We start from the raw sequence: 20,541 nt of genomic DNA, 5'->3' as shown, positions 1-20,541 counted from the left end.
TATCTCTGTCAACTTGTGTTTATCTGTACACATCTGGGGGTCTCTGCCTTAATGCTTCTTTGTCTCTATCCAAGAGTCTGGCATTCAGCAGTCATTGACTCATCTTTGCTGGATAAATGACTGAGCCAGCTCTTACACTTCCAAAGCTGCAAATTGGGACTTTATGTCAGGAAAATCACTCTATCCCTTTGAGTTCTCCTGAAGTCTAATGGGCTCAAGAGAAAGGCTCCCCCATTGTAATTCTTCAAGCAAAAGCTGGTGATGCCCACCAGCTAACTATTACAGAGGAGATCCTTGAGCATATTGGCTTTGATGGCCACCAATGTCCCTTGGAACTTTGGGACTCTGATTCTTTGAATGACTAAAGTGGTTGTTGAATGACTGTGTTCTTCTGGTCCAAATCCTGCTCTCAACACTTTTAGTGATCCTTTAGTCATTCAACAACCACTTTAGTCATACAATAACCACTGTTATCCTCTTTGATTTTCCAGAGAGGCCATGAGGCACACTAGAAAGAAGAATGAATCAAAATCCATTTCAACTAAGTGGTAGGCACTGGGGCTAAGGGCTGGCAGGGAAAGGGGTGACTAAAATAAAACTAGCATATCTGCCCTCAATGAGTTTATACTCTGTTGGTTAAGGATGGGCAATTAATATAGAAAAGTAAGTCTGAGACAATTCAAGGAAGAACAAAGTTGTGACATTGGATATGTAAATAGTCTTTCTGGGTCTCAGTCTTCTCATCTGAAGAAAAAGCACAAGATCTTAATTAATACCCTTGGGTAGCTTGCTGTAAAAAGCAATCTCTGAGAGAGAATGGTTAGGTGATTCAGTTGAGGACTCTGTTTAGAGTCCACCCATCTTATGGAAGGATAGGGAAGGACAAAAGGGAAATGAGTGGAATTTCTTGAACATGGCACCCCAGCTGCATCTCCACCACTTGTCCACAGATCCACTATGCCCAGAAAACATTCACCATAGGAAGACTTTGGCACAAATGAAATCCTGGTGGGGGAAACCTGCCCATGGAATGTCTCACTGAGCCTTGGGCATCTTTGGCCTCACAAGCTCTCCTGCTTCCTTTTCTACAATTCTGGGAAAAAGGCAGAACTGGCTTGTTTCAGTCCTGGGAGTGGACACATCAGACCTCCCTCCCCCTCTTCCCACCCCCTGATATGCACCCACTTTGGGAGCTCATTTATTTTGAGCTGTTCCTGCCCATAAACTGCTGTTGTCATTCTCTGGTCAGGAATGTGCTTCCTGGCCTTTTTATGGGCCCCTCTTCTCCCACATGCAAGGCCGCCAAACCCCAGATGCTCCGTGATGCTGACATCAGCCCCGTTCCTTGGCCCAGCTGGTTGGAGGTGTGCTTTATGGAGTTCAACTCTGCACACTGGACCATAAAGATATAGCGTGCACAGAAACTTCCAGCTAACATTGCCCAGATCCCTCCAACGCATTATTTTAATGTACAGACAGTAAGTTTTTAAAATATGGAAAAATATTTAATCTTTCTGTCGGCAATAGCTTTGTGTTGCCCAGCCTGTTTTTCCCCTTCCAAATAGAATGTGAAGAACTTCCCCTATCCTCATAATGAATTTACTCTAGCTCAATTGAATAAGCATTTATTGGGCACCTACTGTATGCCAGTGACTAGAAAGACAAAGATAAAAAAAGAAAACAACTCCCCTTGTCAGGGATCTCGTATTCTACCAGGGGAAATATGTCATTCATACATTACTCAATACAAAACATACAGAATCACTGCGAAACCATTTTATTCTTGAAAAAGTAATTTAAACAAAATAATGAGGTGGTGCAGTGGGGGAGGGGAATGTACTTAGGAAATCAAAAAAGGCCCTTGTAGAAGCTACTACTGAACTTGACCTTGAAGAGACCTAAGAATCCTAAGAGGTGACAGGCAGGCAAGAGAGGATTCTGTATTGGGAACAGCCAGTGCAAAAATGTGGAGGCTGGCTATGGTATGTTACATACAAGAAACAGTAAGTAGGATGGTTTGGCAGGAAAGCAGAATAGGGATATGGGGGGGGGGGGCTGGAGGGCAGGGTCTCTAGGAGGACAGGATTCTATGAATGGGCAGAGTGGGAGTCAAAAAGCTTTTAAAAAATGCATCTGCTGCAGCAACCATAGTAATAATAGCTTGCATTTATATAGTGATATATAGATATGGACATATAGTGATTTGCAGCCTTTACATATATTATTTCATTTGATTTTCGAAACAATCCTGTGAGGTAGAGACTTTTATTCCAAATTTTACAGATGAGAAAACTGAGGCTGACATGCTGTGGGTCAATAACTAGTGTCTGAGGTAGGACAATGGTTTGTTTTTATAACATTTCCTAAGTGATTTCCACAAAGCACATGTCGTAGAGAGCATGCCATCTTTTTCAAAGCATGTTCATATTTACTAACATTTCTAATTGATATTCAGAGGCATACACCCACACAACCAAGAGATACAGAAAGAAGAGATTGCTAACTCCATTTTAGAATTGAGAAAACAGGTACAGAAAAGTCAAGGGACCTCCATTGAATTTAGTGAGCTTTATTAAACATGTTTTGTTTCAGATGCTATGTTATGTACTGGGTATATGAGAGAGAGAGACAGAGAAAGACAGACAGATATACAGACAGAAGGAAGGAAAGAAGGAAGGAAGGAAGGAAGGAAGGAAGGAAGGAAGGAAGGAAGGAAGGAAGGAGGGAAGGAAGGGGAAAGAAAGGAGGGAAGGAAGAAAGGAAGGGAGAAAGAAAAGAGGGAAGGAAGGAAAGAAGGAAGAAAAGAGGGAAGAAAGGAGGGAAGAAAGGAGGGAAGGAAGGAGGGAAGGAGGGAAGGAAGGAAGGAAGGAAGGAAGGAAGGAAGGAAGGAAGGAAGGAAGGAAGGGAGGAAGGAAGGAAGGGAGAAAGAAATAAGGGAAGGAAGAAAAGTTCTTTTCCTCAGGGAGCTTAGATTGTATAGCTGGGGTGTGGGGGTCATATTATTATTATCATTATTAACTGTAACAATGATAAGTACAAAAAGCATCCATTTTATCCAGCTGTGGAATGTTCTACGCAATATTGACTATAAAAGGGATTTTAACAGAGTTCTGACTTGGTCCAGAAACATTTCTATCTAAATCTCAGGGGGTAAAATGAGTGAAACAATATTCTTCTCATGATCATCATTACTAATAATCTCATCGGAGTTGAAGTATTTAGCAACCACTGGACTCCTTTTAACTTAAAAAATCTAGTTCATTGATACCAAATAAGTCAGGGGAAAAAAAAAATCTGTCTTTTCTTCATACATTGTACTTGAGTAGCTTCAGAAAATGATGATTTGAAAGAAAACCCAGCAGTTACTATTCTCGTTGGCCTCTGGATACAAGAAGAAAGGATCCTGTGGAAATCTGAATATTAGTGAAAATGACCCTAAAACCAATGATACGTTTTAACCTAAGTGCTTAGAGTGCATTTGGTCCTCTAAGTGTTGAGTTTATTCAAGCCAGCTGCATCAGCTTCTCTGAACAGAACCTCGCAAGTGATATTTCATCAGTGGCAGGAGCAGGGTAGAGTGGAGAGGGAGATGCCAAACAGCCCAAGGATGGAGGGCTTCTCCCATCACCATTTCACTGGGCTCCCAGCTTGCAGCTCAGAGCCAGCTGGGTCATGGGCATCACTGCACCAAGTGTGTTTCTGTTTAGTGAAGTCGGTTTTACATGGAGGCAGCCGGACATTGATGTCCTTGGCTCTGACTCTCCTATGTGACTCATAGAGCACTTCCCTCTGGTGTGAGTCTCTGCAAAGGGACCCAGGGTTTAGCAAGGTCAGGTCGTTTTGCTGTGTTGTACAATGAAGGGAACCAGGAAAACGAGCCAAGAACAGGGAAGCTTAGCTAGCTTTAATCGCAAGTTCAGACACAGGTATTAATATCCAGTGCTTATATAAAGCAACCTTTTCCTCAGTGTCTTCCAGCTGTGGGAAGTAGATGCATTCAGCTTTCCTTTGGCTACCCTCAGAGAGCTTCTTATCTTACTGGATAGAGGAATAGAAGAGAGAAGAAAACATGCATTTTAAGTGTCCACTATGTTCCGGGCACTGCTAAGTGTTTTGCAAATATTATCTCATTGTATATTCACAACAATTCTGAGAGGTAAATGCTATTCTTATCCCCATTTTACTGATGAAGAAACTAGGGCAGGCAGAGGCTAGGTGACTTGCCCAGGATCACACAACTAGTAAAGTATCTGAGGTCAGATTTGAATTCTTCTTTCTGCCTCCAGCATCAGGGTTCGGTCCCCTGTGCCACTGACCATCCCAGAACCAATGCCTCTCCCCATCTGGAACTTTTATTAAATTTGGGTATATTTTGTAACTGTGGGCAGCTAGGTCAGGCAGCAGTGTGGAGAGTGTCAGACCTGGAGTCAGTAAGATTCATCCTCAGGGGTTTGAATCTGTTTTGAAATAATGACTGTGTGATCTTGGGCAAGTCTTCTAACCCCATTTGCCTCAAGTTTCCTCATCTGTAAAATGAACTAGAGAAGGAAATGGCAAACCACTCCAATATCTTTGCCAAGAAAAACTGATGTGGGGTCACTAAAAAATCAAACATTACTGAAAAAATACTCAACAAAACAATTTTTATCTGCTTATGTAATACCATTGTCCCTCCACCCCCCCCACCCCCAAGAATATAAAGTCCTTTAAGCATAAGGTTACTTATTTATGTCTATCACCAGCATTGACCCAGTGCCCAGGACTTAATATAGTGGCAAGCATACAGTAAGCACTTAATAAATGTTTGTTGTTGACAGTGGCTAAATGTTAAAAATAAAAATAAATGTTTTTTTTGGATGAAACCTGTGATTTCATTGCTATGGGAATTTTCTATAGAGGAGAATCCCTCTGCCTATGCAGGTCAACTGCTCCTCTACAACTTATATACTTGAGAATTGTCTGGAGTCACCAAGAGCTTAATTATTGACCCAGAGTCATACGACCATATTATGTGGCAGAAGAAGACGTCAGTACAGGTCTGCTTGACCCTGAGACTAACTAACTCCTTATCTATCATGTATCCTTACCTTTGAAATAGCTAAACTGCAAAGTCCTATGTAGGTTAAAAATTCTTTCTTGAATACATGATAGGGGAGACTTGGGTCATCAATAGTTCATGTGGGGAAAAAAGTCCCGGTATTTTGGTAAACTGAGGCTAAACATGAATCAGTTAACTGGTATTTCTTCAGCCCCTACTACACACCACACATTGCGCTAAGTTCTGGGGAAGTTACAAAGAGGGAAAAAAAAAACAACAAGAAAGAAATAAATGAACAAAAACCAGTCCTGGTTTTTTAAGGAACTCCTAAACTGATAAACCCAAGCAGCTATGTACAAATAAGATATAGACAGTACAAATTGTGAGTAACCTCAGACGGAAATCGCTAAAATTAAGGAGAACTGGCAATGGGATATTGAGAGAAGGGAATGATGCAATGAGAGGGGATGAAGGAAGTGACCTACATCAGGATGATCTGATGGAGGATTTGACAGGAGGAGATCGGGATCTTGGACTTTGCCCTCAAGTTGTTGGGATGTTTCATAAAGCAAAAATTACCTTGGGTGCCCTTAGCTTTTCTATTTACTTCAGATGAAACAGAGGCTTCAAAGGCCAAATCCAAAGGAGTCACTTGTCAAAGAAGATTATTTCTGTCTGGTGAATAATATCAGTAGATGGAAACTGATTGACTTCTGTTCTTCTACAGTCTGGCATCATTCTATCTCTGCAGCCCCATTTCCTATTCCTTTCCTCCACATACCCTCTGTTCTGGACAAAGTGTTCTTTATTTTTTTCTTAGCAGTATTTGTTTTTCCAAATACATATAAAGATAATTTTCAACATTCTCTTTTATAAGATTTTTGAGTCCCATTTTTTTTCTCCCTCCCCAAGATGGCATGCAACCTCATAGAGGTTATACATGCATAAACATTTTTTCCACATTAATCATGTTGTGAAAGAATAATTACAACAAAAGGCAAAACAAAACACAAGAAAGAAAAAAGGGAAAATCGTGTGCTTCAATGCGCATTCAGACTCTATTGTTCTTTTTCTGGATGTGGAGAGTGTATTCCATCTTGAGTCATTTGGAATTGTCTTGGAAAACTATATTGCTGAGAAGAGCTAAGTCTGGCACAGTTGGTCCTTGAACAGTTATTCCTGTCACAGTGTACAATGTTCTCCTGGTTGTGCTTACTTCACTCAGAATCAGTTCCTTTAAATCTTTCCAGGATTTTTTTTTTCTGAAATCTGCCTGTTCTATATACTATATACTATAGTATTACATTACATTCATATACCACAACTTATCCAGCCATTCCCCAATTAATGAAAATCCTCTCAATTTCCAATTCTTTGCCGCCACAAAAAGAGCTGCTATAAATATTTTTGTACATGTGTGATAGTAATGGCAATTAAAGATTCCCCTGTATTGGCTTGGTTTTCAAATTGATTGTGTTAAAACCCAGAGCTTGTTAATCCCACCTGTGGGATAGACTTGTTGATGTGAAAAGAAAGTCCTGAACTGGGAGGAGCTGGTGACATAGATTTAGAGAGACAAGAGAGAGGCAGAAGAACTTTTTGGAAGCAGCACCTCGTGGAGGCAGAGAGAGACTAAGAGAATTGCTGGGGGCCACTTTGAATTGCCCTGGACTTTTGAGACCTGCCCCCTGAGCTGCCAAGGCCTGAGGAGACATGGCTGCTTTGCTGGTACTTTGTCTGTCTGTTTTGATGTTCTTTTGCCAGGTTCATCTGAATCTACCCCAGAGTTACATCAAGTTTAAGCACAGCACTTAATACCCAAATGGAGGTCTTTTCTTCATCTTGACACGAGGCAAGTTCTCAGCAATCTTAGTTCCTGGGGAGACAAGGCTTAGCAAGGCCACAAGATACATTGCCAGTCTCTTCATTAATTCATTCTCTGTCTGCAGATCAGTCCTAGAACCCCTGAAAACATTAGCAAAACCCTCTCCCAGGATTTCTGTAAACATACAACAAGAAAATCCTTCTTCAGGGCTTCTGAATCAACAGAAAGCTTCCCAGACTCCTGCAACAACAGCACTGTCCTTCACCAGTGGACAGTATTCACTCTCTGTCTGCAGGACAGTCTCCAGACCCCTGCAACAACAGCACTGTCCTTCACCAGTGGACAATATTCACTCTCTGTCTGCAGGACAGTCTCAGGAGCTCTTAGCCAACAGCCAGGTTCCAGGACCTCTTCAACAGGACTGTCTTTCATCAGTGGACAAATCTGGCAAAAGAACATCAAAACAGAGAGACAAAGTACCAGCAAAGCAGCCATGTCTCCTCAGGCCTTGGCAGCTCAGAGGGCAGGTCTCAAAAGTCCAGGGCAATTCAAAGTGGCCCCCAGCAATTCTCTTAGTCTCTCTCTGCCTCCACGAGGTGCTGCTTCCAAAAAGTTCTTCTGCCTCTCTCTTGTCTCTCTAAATCTATGTCACCAGCTCCTCCCAGTTCAGGACTTTCTTTTCACATCAACAAGTCTATCCCATAGGTGGGATTACCAAGCTCTGGGTTTTAACACAATCAATTTGAAAACCAAGCCAATACAGGGGAATCTTTAATTGCCATTACTATCACAATATGTGGGTCCTTTTCCCTTTTTTGTGATTTCTTTAGGATACAGACCTATTAGTAGTATTGCACAACTTGATAGCCCTTTGGGCATAGTTCCAAATGGCTCTCCAGAATGGTTGGATCACTTAACAACTCTACTAACAGTGAATTAGTGTTCCTATTTTTTGTCATCTTGTACAACATTTATCATTTTTTTTGCCATATTAGCCAATCTTATAAGTACAAGGTAGTACATCAGAGTTGTTTTAATTTGCTCTTTTCTACTCAATAGTGATTCAGAATATTTTTATATGAATATATATAAGTTTAATTTCTTTATCTGAAAGCTGTCAGTTCCTATCCTTTGACTATCAATTGGGGAATGACTTGTCTTCTTACAAACTTGACTCAGTTCTCTATATATTTTAGAAATGAAGCCTTTATAAGAGATACTGGCTTGTAAAAATTGTCTCCCAGCTTTCTGTTTCCCTTCTTTTATTTTTTAGTCAAATGCTTTATTAACATCTGGTTTACATCATTCATTTCCTCAAGATGTTGAGTTAAAAATTTTCTACCTGTTTTTCCCCTACCCATCACCCCAAAATAGCTATCCCACTGGATATCCCCTCCTCCAATCTGCTCTCTTCTATATCCTCTCCCATACCCCCTCCAAATTTCCAGTAGGGCATGGTGGATCTTTATGCCCCAGTGCCTGAACATCTTATTTCCCAGTTACATGTAAAATAATATTAATAATAGTATATGTATACATACATACATATATATGTATATATATATATATATATATTTAAACATTTGATTTTAAAATGTGAATTCCAGATTCATGCCCTTCCTCCCTTGCCACCCACCCTTACTGGGAAGATAAGCAATTCAGTATAGGTTGTACATGTGTAGCTATGCAAAACATTTCCATAATGGATATGTTGTAAAAGACTGTCTATATTTCCATCCCTCCTATCCCACCTCCCAGTTGTTCTATTCTCTACTTTGATCCTGTCCCTTTTCAAAAGTGGGTGCTTCCTACTTCCTTCCTCTCCACCTGTCCTTCCTTCCATCATGCCCCCTCTCATTCCCTTCCCCCCTACCCTCCAGTAGGGTGAGATACCCTATTTAGTGTGTATGTCATTCCCTCCCTAAGCCAAATTCAATGAGAGTAAGGTTGATCTATTACCTTTTGCCTTCCTGTTCTTCCCCTCCATGGTAACCATTTTCCTTTGCCTCTTCTATATGAGATAATTTACCCCATTCTGTCTCTCCCCGTCTCCTCTCATTTTCTTCTCTCACCTCTTAATTTCACCTTTTAAGTATCATCTCTTCCTATTCAATTGGTCCTGTGCCCTCTATCTATGTATACCTGTAAACATGTATACAAACATTCACATATGTATCCATACACCCACATATCCTTCTATATAGACATATATATGTATGTATGTATATACACACACACACACATTTCTATTCCCTTCAGATATTCTCATACTGAGAAAAGTTTCATAAGTTACAATTATTGTTTTTCCATGTTGGAATGTAAATAGTTCAACCTTGATAAGGTCCTTATGATTTCTTATTCCTGTTTACCTTCTCATGCTTCTCTTGCTTTTGGTATCTGAGTGTCAAATTTTCTATTCACCTCCGTTTTTTTTCATCAAGAATTCTTGAAAGTCCTCTATTCCACTGAATGACCATATTTTCCCCTGAAACATGATACTCACTTTTTCTGGGAAGGTGATTCTTAGTTTTAAGCCCAACTCCTTTGACCTACAGAATATCATATTCCAAGCCCTTCCATCCCTCAGTGTAGAAAGTGCCAGATCCTGTGTTATCCTAATTGTGTTTCCACAATATTTAAATTGTTTCTTTCTGGCTGCTTGTAATATTTTCTCCTTGATCTGGGAATCCCTGGCTGTAATATTCCTAGGAGCTTTCTTTTTGGGATCTTTTTCAAGAGGTAATTGGTGGATTCTTCCAACCTCTATTTTGGCCTCTGGTTCTAAAACATCAGGGCAATTTTCCTTGAGAATTTCTTGTAGGATGATTTCTAGGTTCTTTTTGTGATCATGTGTGATAGTAATGGCATTTAAAGATTACCCTGTATTGGCTTGGTTTTCAAATTGATTGTGTTAAAACCCAGAGCTTGTTAATCCCACCTGTGGGATGGACTTGTTGATGTGAAAAGAGAGTCCTGAACTGGGAGGAGCTGGTGATGTAGATTTGAAGAGACAAGGGAGAGGCAGAAGAACTTTTTTGGAAGCAGCACCTCACAGAGGGAGAGAGACTAAGAGAATTGCTGGTGGCCGCTTTGAATTGCCCTGGACTTTTGAGACCTGCCCCCTGAGCTGCCAAGGACTGAGGAGACATGGCTGTTTTGCTGGTACTTTGTCTGTCTGTTTTGATGTTCTTTTGCCAGATTTGTCCACTGGTGAAAGACAGTCCTGTTGTTGAAGAAGTCCTGGAACCTGGCTTTTGGTTAAGAAGCCCTGAGACTGTCCTGCAGACAGAGAGTGAATACTGTCCACTGGTGAAGGACAGTGCTGTTGTTGCAGGGGTCTAGAGACTGTCCTGTAGACAGAATGAATACTGTCCACTGGTGAAGGACAGTGCTGTTGTTGCAGGGGTGTGGGAAGCTTTCTGTTGGTTCAGAAGCCCTGAAGAAGGATTTTCTTGTTGTATGTTTACAGAAATCCTGGGAGAGGGTTTTGCTGATGTTTTCAGGGGTTCTAGGACTGTTCTGCAGACAGAGGATGAATTAGTGAAGAGACTGGCAATGTATCTTGTGGCCTTGCTAAGCCTTGTCTCCCCAGGAACTAAGATTGCTGAGAATTTGCCTTGTGTCAAGATGAAGAAAAGACCTCCATTTGGGTATTAAGTGCTGTGCTTAAACTTGATGTAACTCTGGGGTAGATCCAATTGTGATCCAGGGGTGGGGAACTTTTGACCTTATTGTGCTTTGTGATGGACCAAATGAAGGTACAGCCTAGGGGTGGAGAAGTATTTAGAACAGAGACTTTGTAATTGATTGAATGATTGGAAGATCCTGGGGTGGGGTAGTCCTTGGAGATTATTTAATCACGCGTAGTAAATGCTGTATTTGGAATGATGTCATGTTTTAATCTTCTCTGTTCTTGGTTGGTCACTGAATAAAATGGAGAGCACCTATGCTGGTATTTTGAACCTTGGGAAGTTGCCTTTCCTTGGCATTATATTACATCATGGCTTTCAGGTAGTCGAGTAAATTTGAAATTATCTCTCCTGGATCTATTTTCCAGGTCAGTGGTTTTCCCAATGAGCTATTTCACATTGACTTCTATTTTTTTTCATTTGTTTGGATTTGTTTAATAGTATCTTGATTTCTCATAAAAATCACTAGTTTCCATTTGCTGCAATCTAATTCTGAAGGAATGATTCTCTTCAGTGAGCTTTTGAGATTCTTTTTCCATTTAGGAAATTTGGATTTTTAAGGCATTCTTCTCGTCATTGCCTTTTTGATCCTCTTTTGCCATTTTAGTTAGTCTATTTTTTAAGGTGTTAATTTCTTCAGTCTGGTTGTTGAATCTCTTTTCATAATTTTCTTACATCGTTCTCATTTCCCTTCCCAATTTTTTCTCCATTTCTCTTATTTGGTTTTCAAAGTCCTTCTTAAGGTCCTCTATGGCCTGTAACCAGCTCATATTTTTCTTGGAAGCTTTTGGTGCAGGAGTTCTGACTTCATTGTTTTCTTCCTGTTCCATGATTTGATCCTTTTTTTCCCCCAAAATAGGAGTGTAAAGTTGATTGCTCTGCTTGCTTTGCTTCCTTTGCCTGCTCATGTTGACACTCAATTACCTGACTTTTGAGCTTTTTGCCACAATAGGACTCTGCTACCAGACAGGGGTGCTTCATCCCAATCGCTGGGGTTTTCTCAGCTGCTGAAGGTATTAGTTGGGTGTCCTCTCTGAAGCCTCCACATGCTCTGGAAAGCTGGCCACACACCCCAGGACCTCCACCCTAGACAGCAACCCAGATCCAAGCAGGTTAAAGCAAGAATGATTACCCATTAGACTGGTTGCTTGGTCCCCCTACAATCTGCAGGTCAGGAGCTGAAGCAGCCACATGGCTGTGGCTGCACGGCTGCCTTGTCTCAGCCACTTCGCATAACAGGGGCAAAGGCCAACCCACACTCCTGAACTACTAGATCCTAAAGTCCACAATGCACTGACCTCTCACTTTGTACTTAGCATCTATGGGTTGATAATGCTGGAAACTGTCACCGCTGCTGGTGATTAGCAGCTGGCTGGGGCCACCCTGAGGCTAAGACCTCCAACTCACATGGGGCTGGGTTTGGCTCCCAGAGTACTGCGCTGGCTGCTTCCTGCTGGCCTGCTGGCCTGTCCTCAGTGGGAGGTTAGCTTCTCTGTGTCATTTTGTGTGTTGTGTAGCTCCAAAATTTCTTCAGAGTCACCTTTTACCTGAATTGGAGGAAGTGGAAGCTGGAGCCCTGGGGAAGTCCTGTTTCTACTCCGCCATCTTGACTCCAACCCCCTCTGTTTCCCTTCTAACATTGGTTGCATTAGCTTTATTTATACGAAATCTTTTAAATTTAATGTAATCAAAATTATCAATATTGCATTTCATAATGTTTTCTATCTCCTGTTTGGTCATAAATTCTTCCCTTCTTCATAGATCTGACAGGTGAACTATTCCTTGCTCTCCTAGTTTGCTTATAGTATCACCCTTTATGTCTAAATCTTATACATATTTTGACCTTGTATTGGTATATGGTGTGATAATTTGGTCAATGCCTACAAACCATTCTTCTTGTACCTCCCTCTCCATACTCCATATTTTTCTGACTCTGTGACTTCTCTCACTTGTTTTCCTAGATATGAAATGTCCTTTCCCATTCTCTTTTCCTGTGAAATCCCAACTCAGCTTTAAAAGACTAATTTAAATGCCATCTCATTTAGGAAGACCTTGATCTCCCCAGTCAATACCAACTCTTCCTCCTCTTACCACACCTGAGACCTTGCATAGTTTGAGTAGCACCTAGTAGGACCTTAATAGATGCTTATTGACTTGACTTTGTTTATATATGCACCATATTTACTTCACTTTAAGCCTCCTAAGAATTCTAAAGCAAAAATTAAATCATGTCCCCTCTTTTCTCCTGGGCTTTCCTCTTGTCTCCAAAATAACTCTGACTCCTTGTTTAGCATTTAAAGACTTTCACAATATGGTTCCAACCTTTCTTCCCAGGTTTACTGCACATTTTTCCCTTTTACACATACACTATATTCTGGACTATCTGTTGTTCTTCAGGTACTGTATTTAATTTCCCATTTTTGTGCCTTTGCATAGATTAGCCCCCATGATTAGAATGTACTCCTTCCTCATTTCTTCTTCTTAGAATCCTGACCTTGCTTCAAGCTCAAGGGGCAGCCAGGTGGTGCAGTGAGTAAGAGTGCCGGCCCCGGCATCAGGAGACCCGGGATCAATTCCAGCCTCAGATACTTGGCACCCACACAAAATAACTGTCCATGCAGCCTTGAGCAAGTTACTTAACCCCAATTGCTTAAAAAAAATCTCAGCTCAAGCCGTCCCTTGTATGAGAACTTTCCTGCTTCTCTCACCACCCCAGCTGTTCGTGTCCCAGTCCAGCCAAAATTACTTTGAATTTACTCATTTGTGTGTGTGCATAAGAGAGAGAGTGTGTGTGTTTGCATCTCTGTGTGTGTGGTGTGTAGTATTTGCTTTTCAGTGGACCAATCTCTACTGACAAGACACCAGCAGAATCTCAGCTCTTTAAAGGCAGGATAAATGTAGTAGTAGTTGTTTTTTTTGCATTTGTTCTTGTATTTGTACTTGCCAATATGTACCTCCCAGAACATAGTAGGTACTTAATAAGTTCTAGTGGAATCTGTTTGAATTGTTTAATTTAACATGTCTCTCTGATTTTAGCTGTGGTATATAGTGTATTTTCTTCTCTACTATTAACCCTAAATCTATGCTTATTGAATTCGAACATTAACTCTCCATTCTAGCATAGAAGAACTAAAAGAGACAATATGAGAGGATAAGAAATGCACATTTGGGATGACTTCCATAGACAAACAGCTGTTGAGACAAGGGCTGTTTCATTTTTTCATCAAATTCCCAAACATTATGTTTGCAATTTAAGAGAGTCTGATAGAGTGCTTGAAATTGAATTAAGAATAACTGGATTTAAATCATGCTAGTTTTCTGACCATGGGAAAACTGATCAATGCTCAGCACTTCAGGCAATTCTAGAGAATTATAAGTGACAGGCTGAAGTTTCAGTAATGGTGGAGTGATTTCCCACACCAGTGAAATCACAGGTCCTTGACAACTCCATGTAAGGAACAATAACTCATGGATGGAAGGTGAGGAATTTTAGATGTTCCGTCTTTTGCTTTTGCAGGTCCTTTGTCATCCAGCAGATCCCAAGCAGTAATCTGTTCATGGTGGTGGTCGATAACCAATGTGCCTGTGACTCTGCATCACCCATTACCATGGCTCCCATTGAGATCAGGTATATCCTTTCCTGGGCACGTCCAGGCACCTGTGGAAATCACACATTCACACAAGCTACTGCTTGTGAGTTGAAGGAGGAAGGAATTATAAAGAATCAGCAAAAGAAAACATTCTCATTTTTGATCGGATGAGCTCTTGGCATGAAATCCAATTATTTAAAGTAAATCAGAATTCATCAAATTACACGGCTAATTCCCACAGTATTCTGGAGTTTCAGGGAAAAAAAGGAGACAAGATTTTATTTCAGCCTTCCTTGGGGTGGGGAAAGGGCAGGGAAAGAGCTAAGGGAGAAGTCCTTAAGGGAGTTTATGTCGATGTTCTAGTCTCTTAAAAACTGTATTCAAAAGTAACATATTTAAGATTGCTCCTTAACTACAGTAAACATAATGAATCCCTTAAGTGTGAACGCTTAAAATCCCAGAAAATCAGAAGGCGGCCAGAATCCTGCCATGGCTTTCATCCTGAAGTAAGTCATAACCAGAGTGAATGAGTGAGAGAGTGATGTGTGTATGTACGTGGGGGGGGGGTGCATGTGTGTGTGTGATTGTGTGGGTGGGTGTGGGTGTGTTGGGGGGATAATAAACAGGGGCTAACTACTTCTCTTTCTAGTCCTACCCCCTCCTTACCACTGTAAGCACAGGATAAATCCACCACAGAAGACAGATGCTTCTGATGCGCTGTGGCCCCTTTTGTCTTCAAGAAGAGGTCAAAAATTAACTTAAGGAGCTAAAAATGAAAGGGACTTAATTTGTATCACACTTTTATATAATTTTCACTGCCAATATATTGCTTCCCCTCCGGCATAGAGAGCTCTTGAAACAAAGAAAAAAAAAGAGGAAATGGGATGGGGGTAAGCAATTCATCAATATTATCTAACAAAGATTATAAATGCACCCAAAGTGGCCCACCATAAAGAAAAGATGTAGATTATTTCTCTTATTCATTCCAAGTTTGGTTATTATACTCACCCAATTTTTAGTTTTCAATATTCTAAATTTCCAGTTCCAATATCATAGTTATTGAAAATATTGTTTTTCTGGTTCTATTCATTTCACTTTGCATCGCGGCATACAAGTTCTCCTGGTTTCTATGTATTTTTCATATCTGTTTTTTTTCTTATGGCACAATAATTTCTCATTTCATTCATATATTATAATTTGGATAGTCATTCCCCAACCTATGAACAGGTATTTTGTTTCCAATTTGTTGAAGTTTCAAAAAGTGCTATTATAAACATTTGGAGATATATGCATATGTGTATGTATGTATGTATATGTATGTGTGTATATTCTATGTGTGTATGCATATCATATATATAAATCTGTATATTTGAGTATATATATATATGTATCTAACATACTATGTATACATATATACAAGTACATTTAATATATATGTCTATGTAGGTATTCATGTGTTGTTTTGTTTGTTTTTTTTCTATCTTGGGACTTTTGGGGTATTGCCTAGTAGGGGAATGTCTTATTTAAAGGAAATTTACATTTTTGTCACTTCCTTTATTTATGATTCCAGAATAGTTGCACCGATTCATTACTCCATCAACATTATATTAACGTAATTTCTGTGCAAAATTCCTCCATTGTTGACATTTGTTGGAATGTGAGATAAAACCTCAAAGCTTTAAAAAATACTTTAAAATTTAATGCTCTGAAAAAGTTTCTCATTTTTTTTATTAATAGTTTACATTTCTTTTAAGGATTCTTTCCTCATATCATCTGACCAAATATCCTTTGGAGGAAAGTCTCTTGGTCTCTTATATTTAAATTGGTTATTTAATCCAGATAAAGCAAAGAAAATAAAATATCTTAGTCATTTTTTTTATTATTCCACGTTCTCACTATGCTCTCCCCATTCCCTTCCTCATGACTTACAAAACCCTGTATGCCTTTTTTTTTAATTTAGATTTTAGTTTCCTCTGAAAGTCTTATCAAAACAGTAGAGAGAGAAATCTAAATGTGAAAATTTTTATGTTCTTGATTTTCAACTTAAACAAAGCCTCCCTCCCACTGCTTCCAGACCTTCTAATTATCATGAATCAGAACATGTTGGAAACTTATGAATTCTCCTGAAGTTGATTCACAGATCTTCTTCAGAAGTAACTCACTCTCTTCCCCACCTAAACATACCCACTCATTGTACTTAAGGAACATTATCATGTGCTCATGGAAAAAAAAATAGTATCAATAAAACACACGTGGGAAGATTACTTTGCTGCCAAAGTATGGACTCCATGCCAGAATGAAATAGAAATGATTTGTGCCTTGTGTATTTCATCACTCCTCCATCTTTAGTGTGGATAACAGAGAATGCAGTTAGGAAGAAATACATCCTTTTGTGCTCTCATCGTTTTAATCTGAGCAATCAGTGACTCATTAGGTTTAACTCTTTGAAAATAATCAACCATCTTCTGGAATAATTTGTCCACTTTTAGATCCTCATCTTTTCTTAGACCTCCAAGCCTGAAGATTTGGGGGGATATAAGGCTAATAGCTAGCATTTGCATAGAGATTTAAGATTTGCAAAAGGCCTTACAAATACTCTCATTTTTCCCCCTCACAGAAAAACTGGAAATTAGTTGTTATTGTTATCATCTTCATTTTGTAGATGAGGAAACTGAAGCAGACAGAGGTTAAGTGATTTACTCAGGGTCACATTGCTACCAAGTGTGTTAGATGAGATTTGAACTCAGGTCTTGCTAACTCCAGGTCTAGCTCTCTACCTTTGATGCTACTTAGCATCTCTAAATGCTAGTGATTTAAAGCAAATCTTAGGATCATCGGAATTACAATCCTGGCTCAAGCCCATCATCTAAATAATGCAATTCTCATTATAAATAGGGAATCAATGGATGTTCCATGGAAGAGAACAATTTTATTTTATTTTTAATTCTAAATTTTATTTTTAAACCAATTTGGAATGTTGACATATCAACTAAACTCACTCAATAATTATTTACCTTCAATACTTGTCAAAGAATAATGTTTTAGTCTTTTCTTTCAAATACCCATCCAGACTTTTGGAGTAAACATACCAATTCACTTTTTCCTCTCAAATGTTCATAGTCATGTGGATGCAAAAGGAAAAGGGCCCTAACAGGAGGGATTCCACTAAACCATGCTCCATTCTGGTATAAACTCAGCAGGCATGATGATTTCTCTGGGTCTGTATTGACCCCTTGTCCTAGTCCCTGACTAAGACTTATATCACACATTCACCTGCATCCTTCTTCCCATAATGATACTATTAGATATTGCAAAACCAGGTTTGAGCCCTGTGCACTCGATCGTTATCTCTTCTGCTATGAAACATTTGTTTTACCTTTTACTCCTTAAGAATTTGTGACACAGCATAACTGGCCTCATTTTTTCCCCATTTATTTATTTTCTTTTATATCACAACATGAAAATTGTCACTGGAACTCATTAACTAATAGAGATTTTCTCTGAGAGTCAGTAGACCTTTACCTGACATAGTTGCTACCATCTAGGCATATTATTTTGACTTGAATCAACCATTACAACCTGTGGGATTTCTCCATGGCGTTACTGTGAGTTTCATTCTTATAGTTCTACTTTTTTCACTTTACATGATCTCAAAAAGCATAAAAATAGGCTCATAGGAAGAAACCTGGAGGCGATGTAACCCAGCCTGTTCAATGTACAAATGAGGGAAATGAGAGCAAGGAGGGTAAGAGACTAGACCAAGTTGGCATAGATAGTAAGTCTGAGGCAAGATTTCAACATGCTTTTGTCTCGAAGTTCATCCTTCTTCTCATTGTGCTACAGTACCCCTCAGTCTTTTCAGAATTCTATGCATTCCTCATAATTACTGTTCCACAACTTTTTGAATCTTCTTCTATCCCTGGACATCTAGGTTGTTTAAAGTTTTCCTGATTACATATAATAATATTATAAAAATATTACATTTAACTTATGATATAAATGAATATAACATTATAATATAAATAAATATAATAATATTAAATACATAATATTAAAAATAAATTATAATAATAGAAATCATATAAAATCTTTAGATAGTTCATTTTGAAAAGTGCTTTTAGAGTATATTCCTAGAAATAAAATTTTTGAAGTCAACCAATTTGTTTTTTTTTAAATAAAAGTGAAAAATTACTTCCAGATTATCCTACCAAAAATATATGCATGCAGCAACAGACGAGTTTACTTGTTTCTCCCCAGTCCTCTCGAGTTTCATTACTTTCAATTACTTTTGCCAAAATCTGATAATTCTGACGTAGGAATCCAAAGTGGCTTTTTAAAAATCTCATTATTACTTGCATGGAGAAACTTTTAGTTTATTCCCTTTTTACACAATTATCTATTGATTTCTTTTGCCCATCTATCCCCTGTGATCTGGGAGATATTATTGCAATTAAAAAAAATAGTTCCTAATGTAGTTTCATTATCACTTTTAGCCATCATAGTGGTAAAAAATATTCTTCTATAATTTTACTTATATTGATTTTGTGATATAATATTTTACTTATTTAAGTATGTTCAAACACAACTGTCTTTCTCCTAATATCCATCCTATTTATTTAAATTTGTTTAAAGTTCTCCCCTCCATAATTATAGTTTAAAAAGTTTACAACCATCATCTTCCTGGAATTCACTGAGGCATATAGTATAAGATGAATGTTTAAATCACCTTTTCCTAGTTTGCTATTTCTAACACAATTGGTTGAATTTTCTTAGTAGATATTTGTTTCTAATATTTACAAATTTCTCCAAGTCCTAACCATGTCATATCTCTTGTTCCTATTCTATTATATATATATAATATTCCTATATTATATAATATTCCTATATATATATATATATATATAATGTTCCTATTCTATTATATATATCCCAAAGTAAATAATTCACAATGCTAGTAATTTGAAATAGAACAATAGAAGACTCAGCCTACCCCTTACCCAGTCTTTAAAAAAGAATCGATCTATATAAAGCATAAGTAGAATTGTTTTTAAGTTTTTTTTTTTGTTTTTATCAAAGAAGCTTCTCTTCTTAATGTTCAACAGTGGGTGAGCCCTGATTTAAAATATCTGAGACATGTATGTAAATTCAGAAATTCCCTTCTATAACCAAGTGAGATATAGACAAACTTGTTTCCCTGAATTATTCAATTTTAAATGACCTATTCACCATGGTGGTGGCCTGGGGTTCTGAAAAGCTCTGTGTTGGAATATGACCTCTGGAAGGTCCTACCCAATTGGAAATGATGCTGCTATATGCCTGTGCTAGACTATGCTGTCCAAGAGCCAGTCTTCTTAAGTTTAGAGTGACCCATTCCAAGCAGCCTGGTCACTGAGTAACCATTTTTTTGGCCATGGCAACATCTGAAAGAAAGAAAGAAAGAAAAGTCAATATTGCAGTATGAGGTTTCTCCTTAGAGAGCATTGTGTTGACTTTGTTAATACAGGTCAGAGTGGGCCTTAAAAATTACTGAGGCATTTCAAAGACTCCCAAGCTAACCAAATGGCATCCTTCTATCCTTTCCTTTAGGAAAATGCAAGAGAATGTGGGGGAGCCCTGGGCCTCTGTGCCAAGCCTGTCCTCCTTCTGATCCCGCTGCTTCTGACGCTTTTCTCAAGGTGACACGGCCTGGTTTGTTCCCTTGGCATGCTAATTACATGGATAAACTGTGAACTGAAATATGGTGCAACATAGACGACATGAAATATAGTCCAACCATCAGCATTTCATGATTTTAACTGTGCGTGATATAAACTCTTACCGATATGTCAAGAACAAAAGGTTATCTTTTTACGTTGCCAGTCATGCAAATGTGCAGTTGCCATATGATAATCTCACTTCATCAGAAACAGGACATCAATTGGTAGACAGGCGGTCGGCCTACCCTGCTTTGTTTCATTGACACCAATTTACACCTGTCTACTTTTTAAATAAAGTATATTAAAATCATAGTCACCTTGTCTGAAGTGAGTATTGTAACTTTTCATAAAGTATCCATTAAAAAACTCAAATAGCTCCCACCAACTTACTAATTAGGAGAAGTTCTGTTCTTGTGGCAAGGGTAGAAGAACTGGGAATGGTCCACATGAGCCATTAATAGTGTTATGATAGCAAGACAATGCAGAGAAGTCTGTAGGCAACTTGAGTGGACTCTCATTAGGAAATTAATGAAAGGCTGGGCACTGGTCAGGCCACATAGGCAGGTGTGGGAGAGTTGGGATCTATGTGAATGAAAGGAAGACTGTCTTTGATGCCATCACAGATAAGGATTGAGTATAGAGATATATTTGTCATGTGTTGAAAAGGCTACAGAACATTTCATATGTATTATCTCCCTTGAGT

General features: G+C 38.9%; 1 protein-coding gene across 1 annotated transcript in view; it reads left to right on the top strand.

The window, feature by feature from the left end:
- The window catches only part of CACNA2D3 (calcium voltage-gated channel auxiliary subunit alpha2delta 3), a 1,089,703-nt gene extending 1,069,558 nt beyond the window's left edge, over window positions 1-20,145 (top strand). The window contains exons 35-37 of the mRNA XM_069084367.1: window positions 14,070-14,185; window positions 14,569-14,648; window positions 19,729-20,145. Of these exons, the coding sequence (XP_068940468.1) occupies window positions 14,070-14,185; window positions 14,569-14,648; window positions 19,729-19,821 (289 nt within the window). The 3' untranslated portion in view covers window positions 19,822-20,145. The remainder of the gene's footprint in view (window positions 1-14,069; window positions 14,186-14,568; window positions 14,649-19,728) is intronic.
- The last annotated feature ends 396 nt before the right edge of the window (window positions 20,146-20,541 follow it).

Source organism: Petaurus breviceps, unplaced genomic scaffold, assembly GCF_028583685.1.
Source record: "Petaurus breviceps papuanus isolate PSGF00001 unplaced genomic scaffold, PetGlider_PUasm1.0 174, whole genome shotgun sequence".
Lineage (NCBI taxonomy): Eukaryota > Metazoa > Chordata > Mammalia > Diprotodontia > Petauridae > Petaurus > Petaurus breviceps.
Note: the sequence above shows the minus strand (reverse complement) of the source record. Positions and strands in the feature narration are given on the sequence as shown.